Raw genomic sequence first — 16452 nt, forward strand, 5'->3', positions numbered from 1 at the left:
ATATATGTGTTAGCATACGGTATTTGTTTTTCTCTTTCTGACTTACTTCACTCTGTATGACAGACTCTAGGTCCAATAAAGACACAGACGTAGAGAATGGACTTGAGGACACAGGGAGGGGAAAGGGTAAGCTGGGACGAAGTTAGAGAGTGGCATGGACTTATATATAGTACCAAATGTAAAATAGCTAGTGGGAAGCAGCCGCATAGCACAGGGAGATCAGCTCGGTGCTTTGTGACCACCTAGAGGGGTGGGATAGGGAGGGTGGGAGGGAGACACAAGAGGGAGGAGATATGGGGATATATGTATATGTATAGCTGATTCACTTTGTTATAAAGCAGAAATTAACACACCATTATAAAGCAATTATACTCCAATAAAGATGTTTAAAAAAAAAAAAAAACCTAAACATATACTTATCATACAACCCAGTAATTGCAACTCTTGGTTATATATCCCAAAGAAATGAAAACTTATGTTCACACAATAACTTGTACATGAATGTTCATAGCAGCTTTACTCATAATAGCCCCAAACTGGAGTCAACCCAAATGTCCTCCAGTGGGTGAATGTTTAATCATAGTGTGGTACTTGTCATCAATAAAAAGGAATGAGCTATTGATACATGCAACAACTTGGATGGATCTCAATATAACTGGACTGAGTAAAAAAAGACAATCTCTAAAGGTTACATATTGCATGATTTCCTACATATAACATACTTGAATTGATACATTATAGAGGAGAACAGATTAGTGGTTGACAAGAGATAGGGGACAGTGAAGGAGATGGTTATGGCTATTAAAGGGGATCCTTGTAATGGAAATCTTCTATATGTTTACTGTGATGGTGGTCACATAAATCTACACGTATGATAAAATTAAACAGAACTAAGTATAAACACATAAAAATTAGTGTATGTAAAACTAGTGAAATCTTAATAAGGTCCATGGATTCTATCAATGTCAATATCCTGGTTGTGAAATTGTACTATAATATGCAACAGTTCACTTTTGGGGGAAACTAGGTCATAGGTATAGGGGATTCCTATAATTTCTCATGACTGCATATGAATCTCTAATTATCTCAAAATAGTTTTAAAAAAATCACTCTAGGTACAGTATAAGGATAGAATGGTAATGAGGGTGGAATACACAAGGATCATTGGATGAGTGTGTGTATTTGTTGGGGGAAGTACTGAAAAACAGGACGTGGGCTATGACGCCTGCCAGGTTTCTTCGTTGGGCTTTATTCATCCCAAGGAGAGGAAACAGAAGGAGTAGCTGACTGGAGAAGAGAAGGGATGAATTCAATTTTGATTTTGCTGAGTTTATTTTCAATCAGCCAAGCAGAGTATGTAAAATGATAATACCAGAAGGAAAAACAGGAATTTCTGGACAAGGGAAGAATATAGTATTCTGCTGGATTCTGTATGCATACTCTTCATATAGCATTTCAACACATGAATGAATATTAAAATATCAGTTACCTGCATATCATTGCACAGGAATTTTTGAACTCAGAGGCAAGAGTAAATATACTAAAATAGCTGAATAAAATGAATTGCATTTCCATTATGCATTAAAGTGAAAAGGAACTGAGTTACCCTCCATGTGTGTCAAGTTCTACACTGGTGTTCAGAAGTATTTTTCTGCTTAATCTTCATGATAGGCCTCAAAAGTTAAGTTTTATTATCTATAATTTCTAAACAGAGAAGTTAAGTAATTTGCCAAATGAAACAAAGGCAATGAGTAACTTATTGGGCTAGAATTTGAATCTAGCTGTGTTTACCTTCTAATCCTACATCTTTCCACTATCTCAAGAAGCCTGTGGAGAGTCGGGGAGAGCAGACCATAAAACCTTCTTAAAGATGCAGGCTTTATATTATTGCTTCTTTAGACGTTTTGTAGGGTTAAACATATACGTTTAGATTTGTAAGCGTTCAGTTTCCTACAGGCAAATTTTAAAGGTTCTGTTTAGGTCACTTGTCTCATCTCTACAGGATGGCATGCCAGTTTGGCATCAATTGATCACTCATGGCATTCCATTCTCTGGATGCACCTGTCATGTCTGGGTTAGGAAGGGGTTAACTTTCTTATACGAATTGCTAAGTAGTCCCCTTCTTTTTATTTTCCAATTAACAGCTCAGGTCGTTGCTGTTGTTTTCAGGTATACAGGCTATATAGATTCTTTAACAAGCATCTTTCTGCTCAACTAAGACAAACAGATGAACAGCAGATATCTTCAGTTCTGTGATCCCAAGCTTACATGGTGCATTAGCTACAACTTCATTAACTACTAATTTGGGATTCCCTAAGCCTCTACACCAGTAAACAAGTAAACAAACCAAAAATACCTTTCCATCTCTACAGAAAATCCTGTGCATTATAAGGTTTGTTTTTCGGCTTCTCTGGTGACTTTCTATATACTCTGTTTTTTAGTTCATGTCTTTTCTTTGAGGTATTCTATTTCAAAATTGTAAGGTTGACACATCATGCCTAAGATCTCTAGGGCCTGAAAGTTGATTCAATTTAAGACGATACACCACAATCCACTTACTTTACAAACCAAGAAGAGTCCAACCAGATCTTGAAAAGGTAATTTTCAGGTAGACATTGGGCTTCTCTCCTTAGTCAACATAGATGAAGCTTCACTGTTTCCAAACACTCTTATTATTGTTGTTGTTATTATTATTATTACTCAGTAATCTAGATTTAATTTTGAAAGGCATTTCAACAGAAACTCTACACATTACATCCCATATCCATCAAAATGCAGGCGTAGACCTGAGTAGCATATCTCCTATAAATACTAAAAAGGTGGGTGGGGGCTGGATTTGAGGATATTTATGTGATCTGATGCTCTGTTGGGTCAGTTCATTTTGATCCTTCACCTTTCTAAAGCATCCAGACCTGAGGTGTGGATTTAACTTCTCGCCATTCACGCCATCTAGTGGTTATAAATGTTAGATGCTTGGTTTTAAGAAAGATTTCTAATGACTTGGGGGCGGGGTACTCGAAAAACAAAACCGTTGACAGCGACAATTTCCTAGTCTCCCACATTACTTACCCCTCACAGGGACCCCTTTACTTTAATCATTTTAGGTGTGCGCATGGATGCGCAGAGAAAATGAACGGGAAGGCACACTCACGGAGACGCACGCCCCTCGACGCTGACATTTAGAAAAGGGTTCTAAATCCTTCCTGTCATTTGCAAAGGACAGGAAAAGGAGTTGTGGCAAGACCCCGACCAAGGAGGCTGTCTGACTTTTCAGCAAGTGGGACAGATGACATATTAACTCTTGCAACGTTAACATCTGGTTCGAACAAACCAAAAGACTGAGAAAGAGGAAAAAGCGCTTAAAAATTCCGCCGCGGGGCTTTGCAGGTCTTGCTACCCAAGAGCCCTCAGAAGACAGCCAATTCCTGCGCTTTCCGCTCTGCTCACCCTCCTACCCAGCTTCTCTCTCTCTTTTTTTCCTTCCCTCCCGCCCCCCCCCCCACCCCCTCACGCTCGCCTTGAACCGGGACCCAGGGAGGCAGAAGGGAGGCAGAAGCAAGGCATCGGTCCCCTTCCTCCTATCCTCCACCAAACCACCGCAGCCAAGCGCGTGAAGCTTCCCTTTGTTCAACGAGGCTCGCACTCCTCCCCAGCAGATCCACCTGGATGCTCTCCCTCGCTGACATTTTGCGCCGGGGCTGGTGCGTGGCTGGGGTGGAGCGAGAGGAGCCCGAGGGGGCGGGGGCGGAGAAAGGTCAAGTCGAGGGAAAGGCAGGAGACGCCTTGCATAACCTGCGTGGCGGGGCGTGCGCGCGGTTATTTATTTATTTTCTCCTTATTTATTGATCGCACGAGCAAGAGCGGAGCTGGGAGCCCGGGGAGATGCAGGACCACCCACTGGCGGGGAAGCAGCGAGCAGCCCTCCCGCGCCCCCGCGCTGCCGAGCGCCTCTTGCCTCCGCGCTCCGGCGTTTGCCCGCGCCTGCCCGGGCCCCGCCGCGCCGCCGCCGCCGCCCGCCCGGCCGCCCCGCAGCCCCGCCGCCCCGCCGCGCCGCACCGCGCCGCTCGGACCCCGGCAACCGCCGCGGCGCAGTAAGTTGGCAGGAGCTAGTCCCCTCCGTTCTCGACTCCCCCGCACCTTTTGAACTTGTTGCTGCTGCTCGGCTCGCCTGCACCTGGCTTTTGGAAGGTGAAAAGGAGGAGGGAGGCACGGAGGAATGGGGGAAGGGGAAGAAGAGCTCGCTTGAGCTTTATTTATGCTTCCTCGGCGCATCGGATTCGGCTGCTCGCGAGCTGCTTTCTCAGCTTTTCCCGTTCCGGGTGCACCGCGAGGAGAAAGTCTCCGCAACTCAGCCCCGGCGCGCACTTCGCCAGGTATGTACCGCGGCCGAGGCGCGTTCTGCGCGGAAGCAGATGTTGCTGCCGCGGCTGCAGTGGCGGCGGCCAGCTCCCGGGCTCTGTAACTGTCACACTGCACCTGAGGTGAACTTGACAAGAGAGTGAAGGGGAAATTGGGCATATGCTTTTGGCAGACACGGCGGGTGCTCGTAGACGTGGTGGGGAGGATCTATATTAATGCCCTCTAGCCGGGGCCAACGCACAGCACTTCCGTCTCTACAAATAAGTCCCGAGGAGTAGAGGTGGCGACCGGACTCCCAAAGAGACGTGGGGCAGCGGCTGTGACCGCACCTCGGAAGCTGCAACAACAGGTCTCCTTCTTGAGATTCCTTTGGCGGGAAGGGCCACTTGGAAAGGGAAGGTTTGAAAGAGCTGAAAGGGAAGTTGGAAGGGTTCCCTGATTCTTCAAAAGAATACCGCTGAGTGTCCTTCGTCTCCTCTATCCTACACGACACATACTCCAGACTGTGTTAAGGGAGAAATCAAAGACACCTGTTTGAAGAAATTGCGGCATCTAAAGTCACCTGTGTACTTATTTGTGCCAGGGCTAGCCTGGTCCGACTGCAGGAAGAGGTTTGGTTAGGTTTTGTGGGGTGTGATTGTTAGGACATTGTATTTTCCCCCCCGTTACTCCAAATACCTTGTTTTTGAGGGAAACTTGCCCTTCTGAGAACTGTGACTTCACCAGGAGCCCTACCTTGGAATAAGGCTGATACCTCTGGACCACGTTTCTCAGTAGTAGTTGTTTGACGGGGGAAGTGGGTGATTGTGGCTACTCTGAGTGACCCATTGTAGAGACTCCATTGCCCTTCTGGCCTGCACTTGAAGGAACCATGGCGGCGGGGGTAGCAGCGTGGCTGCCCTTTGCAAGGGCAGCGGCCATTGGCTGGATGCCTGTGGCCTCGGGGCCCATGCCCGCTCCCCCGAGGCAGGAGAGGAAAAGGACTCAGGATGCTCTAATTGTGCTGAATGTGAGTGGCACTCGTTTCCAGACATGGCAGGACACCCTGGAACGGTACCCAGACACTCTGCTGGGCAGTTCGGAGAGGGACTTTTTCTACCATCCAGAGACTCAGCAGTATTTTTTTGACCGTGACCCAGATATCTTCCGCCACATCCTGAATTTCTACCGCACTGGGAAACTCCACTACCCTCGCCATGAGTGCATCTCCGCTTATGATGAAGAATTAGCCTTCTTTGGCCTCATCCCAGAAATTATTGGCGACTGCTGTTATGAGGAGTACAAGGATCGCCGGCGAGAGAACGCCGAGCGTCTTCAGGACGATGCTGATACCGACAACAACGGAGAGAGCGCGCTGCCCACCATGACGGCTCGGCAGAGGGTCTGGCGGGCTTTTGAGAACCCCCACACCAGCACAATGGCCCTGGTGTTCTACTATGTTACCGGGTTCTTCATTGCCGTCTCAGTCATCGCTAATGTGGTAGAAACAGTGCCATGTGGGTCCAGCCCAGGTCACATTAAAGAACTGCCCTGTGGGGAGCGGTACGCCGTGGCCTTCTTTTGCTTGGATACAGCCTGCGTCATGATCTTCACCGTTGAGTACTTGCTTCGCCTGGCAGCAGCTCCTAGTCGTTACCGTTTTGTGCGTAGCGTCATGAGTATCATCGACGTGGTGGCCATCCTGCCTTATTACATTGGGCTGGTGATGACAGACAATGAGGATGTCAGTGGAGCCTTTGTCACACTCCGCGTCTTCCGGGTCTTCCGGATCTTTAAGTTTTCCCGCCACTCTCAAGGCCTGCGCATCCTGGGGTACACACTGAAGAGTTGTGCCTCTGAATTGGGCTTCTTGCTCTTCTCGCTCACCATGGCTATCATCATCTTCGCTACGGTTATGTTCTACGCAGAGAAGGGGTCTTCCGCCAGCAAGTTCACCAGCATCCCTGCTGCCTTCTGGTACACCATCGTCACCATGACAACACTAGGGTAGGTGCCATCAAGGGAAGTGGGGTGGAGGCGGAATATGTATGTGGTGGTTGTGCACCCCTTAAAGTTATATACTTATTCAGAGCAAATAATCTTTCTCTTTCTTAAATGGGTTCAGGAAAATATTATCTAAATGGTTTTGAAGAACTCTTTTGATCTATGAAATGAGTATGATATAGTGATTGAAGTATTTAGGGAGTTGCTGGCCAGTGTTAAGTATTGATGCCTGAAAGTGATACAGAAAGAAATTTAGGAATTCCTGAATATAAAGATCATCAATATTATATGTATGAATACATAAAAATATAATGACAATGAAAAAGACAAAATTTGTGTCCAAGTAAAGGTATGAAAATACACGCTGTATATTGAAATGCCTAGAAAGTGCTTCAGTGTGTTGAACTGAAAAGTTTCCATGTATATTTGAAGTATTATTTTCATATGAATACTTCTGGCATGCATTTTCCCTCTAAGAACCATAATTCTCATTTTACAGCATTTTAAGACATAGATTATAGATATTATCAAAGGATTTTGTAATATGTATACACATATTCATATATATGCATTTTCATTATGGCTGATAAGTTATGCAGTGTTTTAGAATATCAGGGCTGAAACTGATCAACTCTACAAAATGCAGCGGAATGATATTTGCAACATATTTGTTTCTATGTTCATAGTTTCAAATAAAGAAGCAAATGACTCTTATCCACACGTTTTTTTAAGAAACTACAGATCCCATCAGGCAATGGGCCCATATTCATTAAATACACATAGAGGGCAGAGCAGTATCTGATGAGATTGATGGTCACCAAGGGCTGGTTGCATTAGAGAATTTTGGGCCCTAATTTCCTTTTAGAATTCTTTTCTTCATTATTTTATTTGGTGGTAATGGTGTTTTGCCACCAAAGGGACAAAATTTAAGCTAGAATTAAGATTTTTAGATGATTGAAGAAAGATATGACATTATTAATAATGTAAAAACTGCAGAAAAGTAGCAGCATTTATATATTAGAGTATATAGTAAAATAAAATGGTAAGAGCCTTTTACTTTTATGAGTTCTTAGATAAGCCAAGTAGTGATGTTACTGCCCTTTCTTCAGCTTTATGCTGCTTTTCTTGCATAGTTAATCAGTTCAATAGGATTTGGTAATGGCTGTAAGAAAAAAAGTTATTCCCAAGGCTGCTTTTAAAATTTTGTGTTTCAGCCTAATTTAATTGCCTTCTTTAAATGACAACGTGGTTAAAGTCAACTTAATTTTATTAGACATATTGTGTTGAACAGAATTCTCATGTTGTCCTATGGCTAACTAATGGAATATTTTATATGTGAAGAATTTTGGGCTAAGTCAAGAAATTATGTTAAAGTAAAATATAATGCCTTATGATTTTGATTTAGTCTCACATATTTTTGAAGGCCTACTGGTGGATTTTCAAAAATGAGTCAGTGAAAATTCTATAACCTACTGCTTATATTTCCCTTTTATCCTGTTGGTAATTTTGTGACACATTTTGAAGAAGATGCAGAATACCTTAGCAGTGCAGGTGCTTAGTTGTAACCAAGAGGTTTGTGTCTTGTTGTCTTTATGTCATTTGAAGTCTTTATTAAGGACAGTTGGATAGTGTAAATCACTATCAGGACTTCAAATTAGAAGTACCTATGAATAAAAAGAGGACTCTATGTTAAGAGGAAATGAAAGAAGAAGTATTAAAAGGAAATATATTTTAAAAAATTAGGTGTCTGTGACAGTGTTTTTCATGAAGTATCAGTAAGTCATTTTAATACTATATACCCTCTATCTGATTGAATTTAAGTATTATTATAATGAATGTTGATGAGATGCTAATTTCATCTGGCTAGAAATTTCTATTCTAGACTTGAGAAGTTAGTATTATTTTAAAACTTGTTTTCTGAAATGACTTTCAAATTTTTATTTTATTTTGAAATTTATTTTTGTTTTCAGGAAAAGATGAGGAATTGTTAACCACTGATGACAATTTTTATTATATAAATAAAATGCTTAGAAACATCTACTTTTTGAAATGAATTAAGAAACTAAATCACAGTACCTGAGTAAAATCTATGAAATGGTTTTAGTTCACGTGTTCTGAATGTTAGTATGTAAGAAAAATTAAATACACACACTTTCTCAGAACTTGGAAGCAAAATGGGAGTTACTTCTAAGACTTAAGTTCCACAATAGTTGAAAATTTTAATTTTCAGGAAATTAAGGTAATTAATGATCCTGGTAATATAGCAGTCATGCTTTAAAGATGTAGAAATGTTGTTGCAATCAAGATACAACCCATTTATTGGAGAATATATATGAACATTTAACAAAACATACGCTTTATAATATAGCAAAGTTTTCTCAAAAAATGTCTTCTGTTTCTCATGAAAATTATTTTAAATGTATTATACTTTTCTGAAAAAATAGATTTTTTTAAAAAATCCTGCCTTTTTGGTGTCTTAACTTTGGTTGCATTGTGACTCAACAGCTTTATTTAAGAATAGAAAGTATTAACAAAAGCCATTGCTTGAATTTATTTTTTACACTGTAGTCTTATACAATGAAGTGTAAGATACAAACTTTTTGGAAAATACTCAGTAGTTGAAGCTAAAATCAATCCGTGTCTGATAGATAACCAGGAATTTCCCATTACAGTCAATGAACTTTTTTTTATGTGGCTGTTATTTTCAATGGAGCTAATATTCATCAATTAATGATAATAGAAGTGAAAATGCAATCGTAGACAGTGGTTTTTGAAAGTTCCAGCTCATACAAACATTATCTACGTGAAAAGAAAGAGCCAAGAATTTTGTAGTTCAGGACTGGCAGAATTACCTGCTACCTCTCAGGTCATTTTATACAATATTCAGTTGGTTTTTCGGTCTGAAGAAGTGAGTGGGTCTACTGTGTATTCATCTAATCATTTCTGTGCTCCCTGAAATAGCAAATATATCATTATTCCATATTTTAACCATGCTCATTACATAAGTAATTATTTGATTTGCTAGTAAAGTGAATGCTTTAAAATATAATTTGAAGCCTATCCATTTCCTATTAATTAAAGTATGAAACATCAAGAGCACAATTTTAAAAATCAATGAAAGAATGTCAGAAAGGTTTTTTTAAAACAATGTTTAAATTGGGTGGCCCTGTGTATTTCTTCCTCCATTCAATCCTTTCTTTCTGAGCATACTTGACCTGCACTGGGCCCTGATGACCCTTTTACTCCCCGCCTCCCTCTTTTCTGCAATGTAACCTCTAGTTACTACCTTAAACTGCCTTGGGAGAATAAGAACCTGGAACTCCTCTTTTGTCTTAATGACCTCTGGGCAGTAACATCCTGTTGTTATTTTTCATTTAGGTGGTAGTACTTAAATGGTGTCAAATTTAGGAAATTTCCAAATGTTCACCCGTAATCAAAAACGATTTTACAAGCATATATTTAGCTTCAGTTTACCATTGAACCTTAGGCTCATGACTTGTGAATTAGAAGAGGTACCAGGTGGCACATTAAATATTTGGGGAGCTATTATTTTAGGCAATACCTGCATTCTTGGTTTCCCTGCAAACCTGGGAAAACAAAAATTTCATTTATAGTGTACATTCATCAGAAACAAATATGGTAGAATTACAACTATGCTCCTAGAAAACTTAGTGTAGTTGTCTATTTATAAGACTATCAAAACTAAGTCTATAATATCTTAATTTTAATATAATTCGTAAATTGCTATTTTAAGAAACAAAAAAGCAAAATACTTTTATTGTAATTTTCCTAACAATGTATGAGGAAAATTCCTCTTTTTAGAATGGCATAATTGTAGGGGGATTATATATTTATATAAAATATGTCATATGTATGTCATATATGTTCTATTTCATATAACATACAAATATGCTATATATCCCATACAACATATACATATATTAACTGTGTTGTATATGTTATATATTTTATATAGTGCATGTTATAAAGTATATATTATTAAAAAGAAGAAGAAACTTTGAAATATCTTCCTTCTATTCGTCACTATTCTGACTACATAGCTTTAGGAAATGTTGGGAGTGTATCTTGTGGAATCATTTATGTAGAGACTTCTGGTTTACCCAGCAATACTGAAAGTGGGTGGAATTATAGTTTCTCCTGTGCCAGCATCTATGCATGAATATTGCTAACGTGTTAATCAAATACATCTTCACAAGGTGCCGGGCTGGGGGGCGGCGGGGGGACCAAAATTTATCTTTTGGGTGAAGAGCCATACTATGAGTAACATCCATTTTTATTTTGACATACTATACCGCATTTTTTACAAAGTTCTTTATAGAGCGTGTTAATTGATGAGAGCTGAAAATGAACTTTTAAAGAGATGTAGAAAATGTGATATGTATTCCTCTTTTAGCATTACAGGGAACCAAATCTTAAGTGTCTTCATTTTGTTTTAGTCGCCATTTGAATTAGAGATAATATTTGACGTGACGTATGTATTTTTTGAAAGTGTGTATTCACCCAGCTTTCTATGTCTTTTTCTATAAGCATTTGCTTGGTTGAAAGACAGAGGTATGTCAGGAAGAGATGAGACGTGTTCTCTTGGCACGGCATCCTAGAAAAGGGACCGGTTTCTAATTTTCAGTGGGTCTGTTAGGATTTTTTTTTTTTTTTCTTTTCAGGATTTCCCTTTAGAGCACAGATAGACTTGGTCTTATATATATTTTATTTGTATAATTACTTCATTTAATTCTGATATCATGTATTTTATATTTGTCTAAACTTTCCTCCCAATTATACTCATCTTTGAAAATGAGTTAATGAAGTTCAAATTTCTTATTCCCTAATTTCTGAATTCCTGGTGGAAGGAAACTTAGCTGTTGTCTATTTAAAATCCATCATTTTACACAAACACGATTGTTTTTGGCCTGCTCATAGTTACACAATTAAATATCAGTAGTACTTTTTGAAATTTCAATTTTTTACTCTTTTTTTCCCCTGAAGACCTTAAAACATTATCTAGAAATGTGCAGTAATAATTAGCTGGGGGTTACTGCGGGCGTTCAGGGTTAAGAAAGGAATAAATATGTTCTTTATTCTATTATTTTAATGCATTTCTCTCCTAGTTCTACTCTCTGTGACTCACTCTTTCCACATCCCTCAGTATCACTGCTAGCTCTGCATTTATTCATACGGTACTGGAGTTTATCATGAGGTGCCCAGTTGATATAACGCAATCCTGTGTTTCTCATCTCGTGAACTCTTAGGCCATTTGGGGGAAAACTACTTAATGGTGAAATTTTACCTGGCCTGATGGAGAAGAAAATAAATCAGTTATTTTGTCTGAATTATCTATAAAGGAGTTGGCCTGTAGATTGTTAAAAACTGTACAATTTAACTTCTCTTTCATGGAAAGAAGGGGAAAGGTGAAAAGAACTTTCCCTGAAAAGGAGGTATGATTCTTCCTGCAGAGCTGTAAGAATGATTTCCCTCTTTTTTTTCCCTACTCTCCATATGTCTTATATTGTTTTCCGAGCCTGAGCATATATATAGAAATAGGCATTGTTCTCCCACTAACTTCAGCAGCTAGATTTGACGGTGTGGGGTATGATCTGGTATTGAAAAGAAACCCAGGGTGAAACACCGTCTCTACATTTCTGTGTACATTTGCATATCTCCTTGCATTAGTAGATTCCATTGGATTTTTTTGCCCTTTAGTTTTCCGCTTTGAAAGCCAGCCTTTACACTGACCTTGTCCATGAAGCCTTCTCAACCTCCCAAGCCTACATCTTCTATAGTTGGAATTACACTTGACATTAGTAAGTGCTCTTTTTTATATAATTTATGGTTTTACTTCTTGCCTGCCTAACTACATTGAAAGGCTTTTGAGGTTTGGGTCTATACCTTTTGGAGACTTATTACCTGGTTACTGTGTTGCCGATCATGCTGTGAGATGATACATGCACACCATGGAGAGCTCCTTAGCCCTGGACCAGTGCCATCTCAACATTAGCAAGAATCGACTCATCTAATCACATGCTTTGTTCAATGTTAACAAATTTCAAGTTTTTTTTTTTTATTTGAACACTTTGTCTTTGAATGTACTACAATCCATCCTTTTTATTTTTCTCTTTTAACTAGGGAGGGCTGTAACTCATTCTTCTCTGCAAAGGTTAGAATTAATGGCTGTCGATGGCTATTTCCTTAATCAGTTTACTTTCTGGTGAAGGCTGGGTAAATTGCAGGTACCTCTGGGAAGCATATGGAGATATGTTATAATGTAAGTGAATCTGCACAGAAATATACTGCCTTCTCTTTCAAGTTCAGTCCCCTATCTAAATATGAGTAGCCCAAGCGACACATGGGTCAAAAAGATACCTGGGTGACAGTCACTAGAAAGGTGTTCTCTTTCTTACCCAGTAAACACAAATTGGCACTTTTTTCCTTTATTCAGGTGCACTCATTTATGCATAGAATGGAATTGTTTAAAAATAGAGAACTATTGTCTGTAAATGACACATGAGATAAATGTATTCTCTGTTCAGGAAGAAATGTATTCTCTGTTCATTCTAAGCGATTAAAAGGCAGTTTTACAAAATGTAAATATACATGTAGATACATATCCTGGCATGGTGCAATCCATTTTGCATTGGAAGTTTTGACAAGTCTGTTATGTAAAGAAGATCATAATCATAAAAAGTGTGCGGAGAATAGGGAGTGAGTTATCAGAAGTTAATAATGAGAAAAAAATAACGTAAGAGTAGGAAGACAGGTGAAATAATGTCAGATAGAATGGGAAGGTTTTGTTCTAAAAGTAGAAGGTCTTGTCTTTTTTGCTCTTATGTGGGCCTGATTCTTCCATCTTCCTCACTTTCCTCACTTTTAAGAATACCAGTAATAGTGCTTTGGGAAACCCAAAGTCCTACCAGTAACTTATGCTCTCAGGAAATCAAAATGTGACTCATCGCGTTCAATTCCATTTAACAGACTTTTGTTGATCACTTACTACCTGTCACTGACCACGGCAGTAAGCATAACTGCCAACTTCCAGACCTTAAGAACTGTGTATTCTAGTAGGTGAGGCAGAAAGTGAACACAGATATGTAATTCCAGGCAGTGATGGGTGCTATTAATAAAATAAGTCAGGGTAAGAAAAAGTGTGCTATTTTGTATAGGGGACAGACCAAGCCTTTCCTAGGGGAATATTTGAGCTGATGGCTTTCTGAAGGGATGAAGGGAGTCCTGTGAATATCTGGATGAAGAGTTTAGAAGAAGAGAGAAAAGAAGTACCAAGACCGCAAGGTGTATTCTCCCTAAGGCCACTGTAATTGAAGTAAAGCAGGGGAGGGGCTTAGTAGCAAATACTGTCTGAAAGGGATGAGATGATGTAGGACATTGCAGACCATAGTAAAGATCTTTGGTTTCATTTGAGACATAATAGGGAGACATTAGAGAGTTGGGAGCATGGTAGGGATGGGATATAGTTTCTGTATTACAAGATTCATTTGTAGAGTTTAGAAAATTCTGGGTGATGTTTCTTAGTGTGGATGGAAGACCATCAGAATTAGGACCACCTGGGACACTTACAAAAATGTAGATCCTTAGCAGTCACCTAAAACAATTGAAATAATGTCTGGAGGAGGGAACCATGAAAACTACACTTTCACTTCTCTCACAGAATTGTAAGAACCAGTGATTCTTAAAATTTCCAGTGATCTGGGAGAATGTATGTCGAGGATAGCTCTAGTATTCTAATCTGGGAATATTTTTGACCTTGAGCTGGTAATATTTTGAAAGGAGGTTAAAATACACTGTTTAAAACAATGACTCTTGGATCCATGGGTGAATTGAAGTGCATTTCTAATATGCAAGTGGGTTTAATTTCTATATAATTTTGTAATTTGTCTGTAAATAAGGGAACACTGAAAAATGACACTTTGGTACTTGTATGTTTATTGTACTGGCCTCCTATGGCAAGTACTCGACATCCCTTATGCATTATATACATATTCCACCTTTCTTTCTTAAGAGAAAACTAACTTTTCATTGGTCTGAAGAGCTTTATTCCATTTCCTTGCTAACAAATAGTTGGCATATATTCGTAAGTATGCAAAGTTCATCATATAGTCTCATGTGAATTATTATTTTCACCTTTTGTCCTTAATTATTTGTCATTCCTTCTGGCTGGGATTTGGGCTGTGGAATTTGCATTAAGAGAGACCTGTGAGGGGACAATAAAAACTAGAGCTGGAGATGAAAAAAAACCAAAACCAAAACCAAAACAACGATATAGACGAAGTAGCAAAAGTGCTAGTTTTTAATATTACCTAATGAATATATATGTAGGAAGATAGATAGAAATTCAGTAATCTTCAGTGTAGGTGATAAACGGATTCTTTTTTGCAAAAGCCCTATCCTATCTTGTGCCAAGGAACAAGGTGTTGTGGATAATGGACATTAGTACTACTGTTCTGTAGAGCAAGTAGAATAAAGACGATACAACTGCTTCCTTTCGGGAGTTTGGGATTGTGAGTTTTTAAACTTACTGATTTCCTAAACTGTCAGGCATGGGTGGGCTGAGCTTTCCTCAGTGGGGGCAGTAGCTAACTGGCCAACTGATCATAATGAACATAAGGAATATGGAGTCTTAGATCGGGGTCTGTGAGTTAGGGAAGAGCTTATGAGAAGCCAAGACAGCACCCAGTGTAAAGTCAATCTAAATCTCATGAGACCAGAATTTTCTTAGAGTATATTTTTTTCTCTTTTTCCTCTTTTTTTTTTTTTTTTTCTATATAAGCAGAAAATTGATTCAAAAGGATTTACTTTTCAAAGAGGAAAATTTTTAATCACATGTTAGGGATTTCAACTGTGGAGGACCTAAAGATAGAAAACAAATTACTAGTGCATTCTTAGATTATAATTGAGCATAAGGGAAGTTTTGTGTAAAAATCCACAGAATGGCTGATTTGATGTTGAGCTTTTTAATTGGCTTTTCATGGCTGCTGGCCTGTCCAAAATGACTTCATAGTCTTTCCTGGTAAATATAGGGAAGTATGTAATGAACCTTTTCCCACGAGGTCTAGGTGTAAAGAGAAGGGTCTTGGGAAAGGTTGATTGAAGATTCCTATGGCCAGGAATTGAAATTCACTTCCTGCCTTGGAGGATGCTGTCTGATTAGCTGTGGCTACAGGATTTCTGGTTATTAACTTTGGTAAAAGGAGGAAACTTTTGGTCAAAAGTTATGATTCAATCATAAAAGTTCTGATAAATGTAATCTCATGGAAACTTAAATGTCTCTTAGTGTCAAGATCAAGAGACCTGCCATGACATTTCGAAATCTTGGTTTGAAGTGAGATTAGTTAGATGATGCAGGTTTATTCCAAGTCAGATAAATAGGAAAGACAGTCTTATCAACCCTCTGTAATGCCACTTTTGCTGAACAAAATATATGTGGGGAGAGAGGAAAAGGGAAGGAGGGAAGGAGAGGGAGGGAGAATATGAATGAATGAATGAATGTGTGTGTAAGGAGATAATCTGACTTATAATAGGGCAAGGAAGAGTCTAGATTTATTGGGCCCATACTTTCTGGCAGGCACCACCTCCATAGACATAGCAGTGATATTTTTTCATACCATGCATGGGCTGTCCTTCTTGCTTTGGCACATTTTCATTCCCATTGTCAAGAATGATCAATGAAAATAAGTTAAATAATTATTAAATAAAATGGGAGCAAAGAAACCAAAATACGGCCTCTCCTTTAGAAACATGTTTTAGTTCAAACAGCTAGAACTGTTATTTAAAAAAATCAAGCAAATTCTTTTAGTTAAAATAGGAAGCTGGAACCAAAAACAATAGAACATGTTTGAGAAACAAGTCTGAATTTGGATATGAAGTTCTTCTAGGAGAATATCAGAGAATATTCAACAAAAATTCATGATCCTGATCAGGTATCCCAGTAAAGGAACCTTAGGCTTCTACCAAAGATTGGAGCCAGACAGAAGCATCAGCCAAATACCACTCGCACCGTGCTTCAAAGTTCTGACCTGCTATTGAAATCTGAAATCTTTTAAAAAATGGATTTAAAATTTTTAATCCAGAATATATTTTAAT

The 16452-nt window shown here is 39.2% G+C and overlaps 1 protein-coding gene across 1 annotated transcript in view; it reads left to right on the forward strand.

Annotated features, from left to right (window-relative positions):
- The first annotated feature begins 5230 nt into the window (after window positions 1-5230).
- Window positions 5231-16452, forward strand: part of KCND2 (potassium voltage-gated channel subfamily D member 2) — a 476550-nt gene continuing 465328 nt past the window's right edge. The window contains exon 1 of the mRNA XM_068550069.1: window positions 5231-6345. Coding sequence (XP_068406170.1) covers window positions 5231-6345 — 1115 coding nt within the window. The remainder of the gene's footprint in view (window positions 6346-16452) is intronic.

Source organism: Eschrichtius robustus, chromosome 8 (genome assembly GCF_028021215.1).
Source record: "Eschrichtius robustus isolate mEscRob2 chromosome 8, mEscRob2.pri, whole genome shotgun sequence".
Classification (NCBI taxonomy): domain Eukaryota; kingdom Metazoa; phylum Chordata; class Mammalia; order Artiodactyla; family Eschrichtiidae; genus Eschrichtius; species Eschrichtius robustus.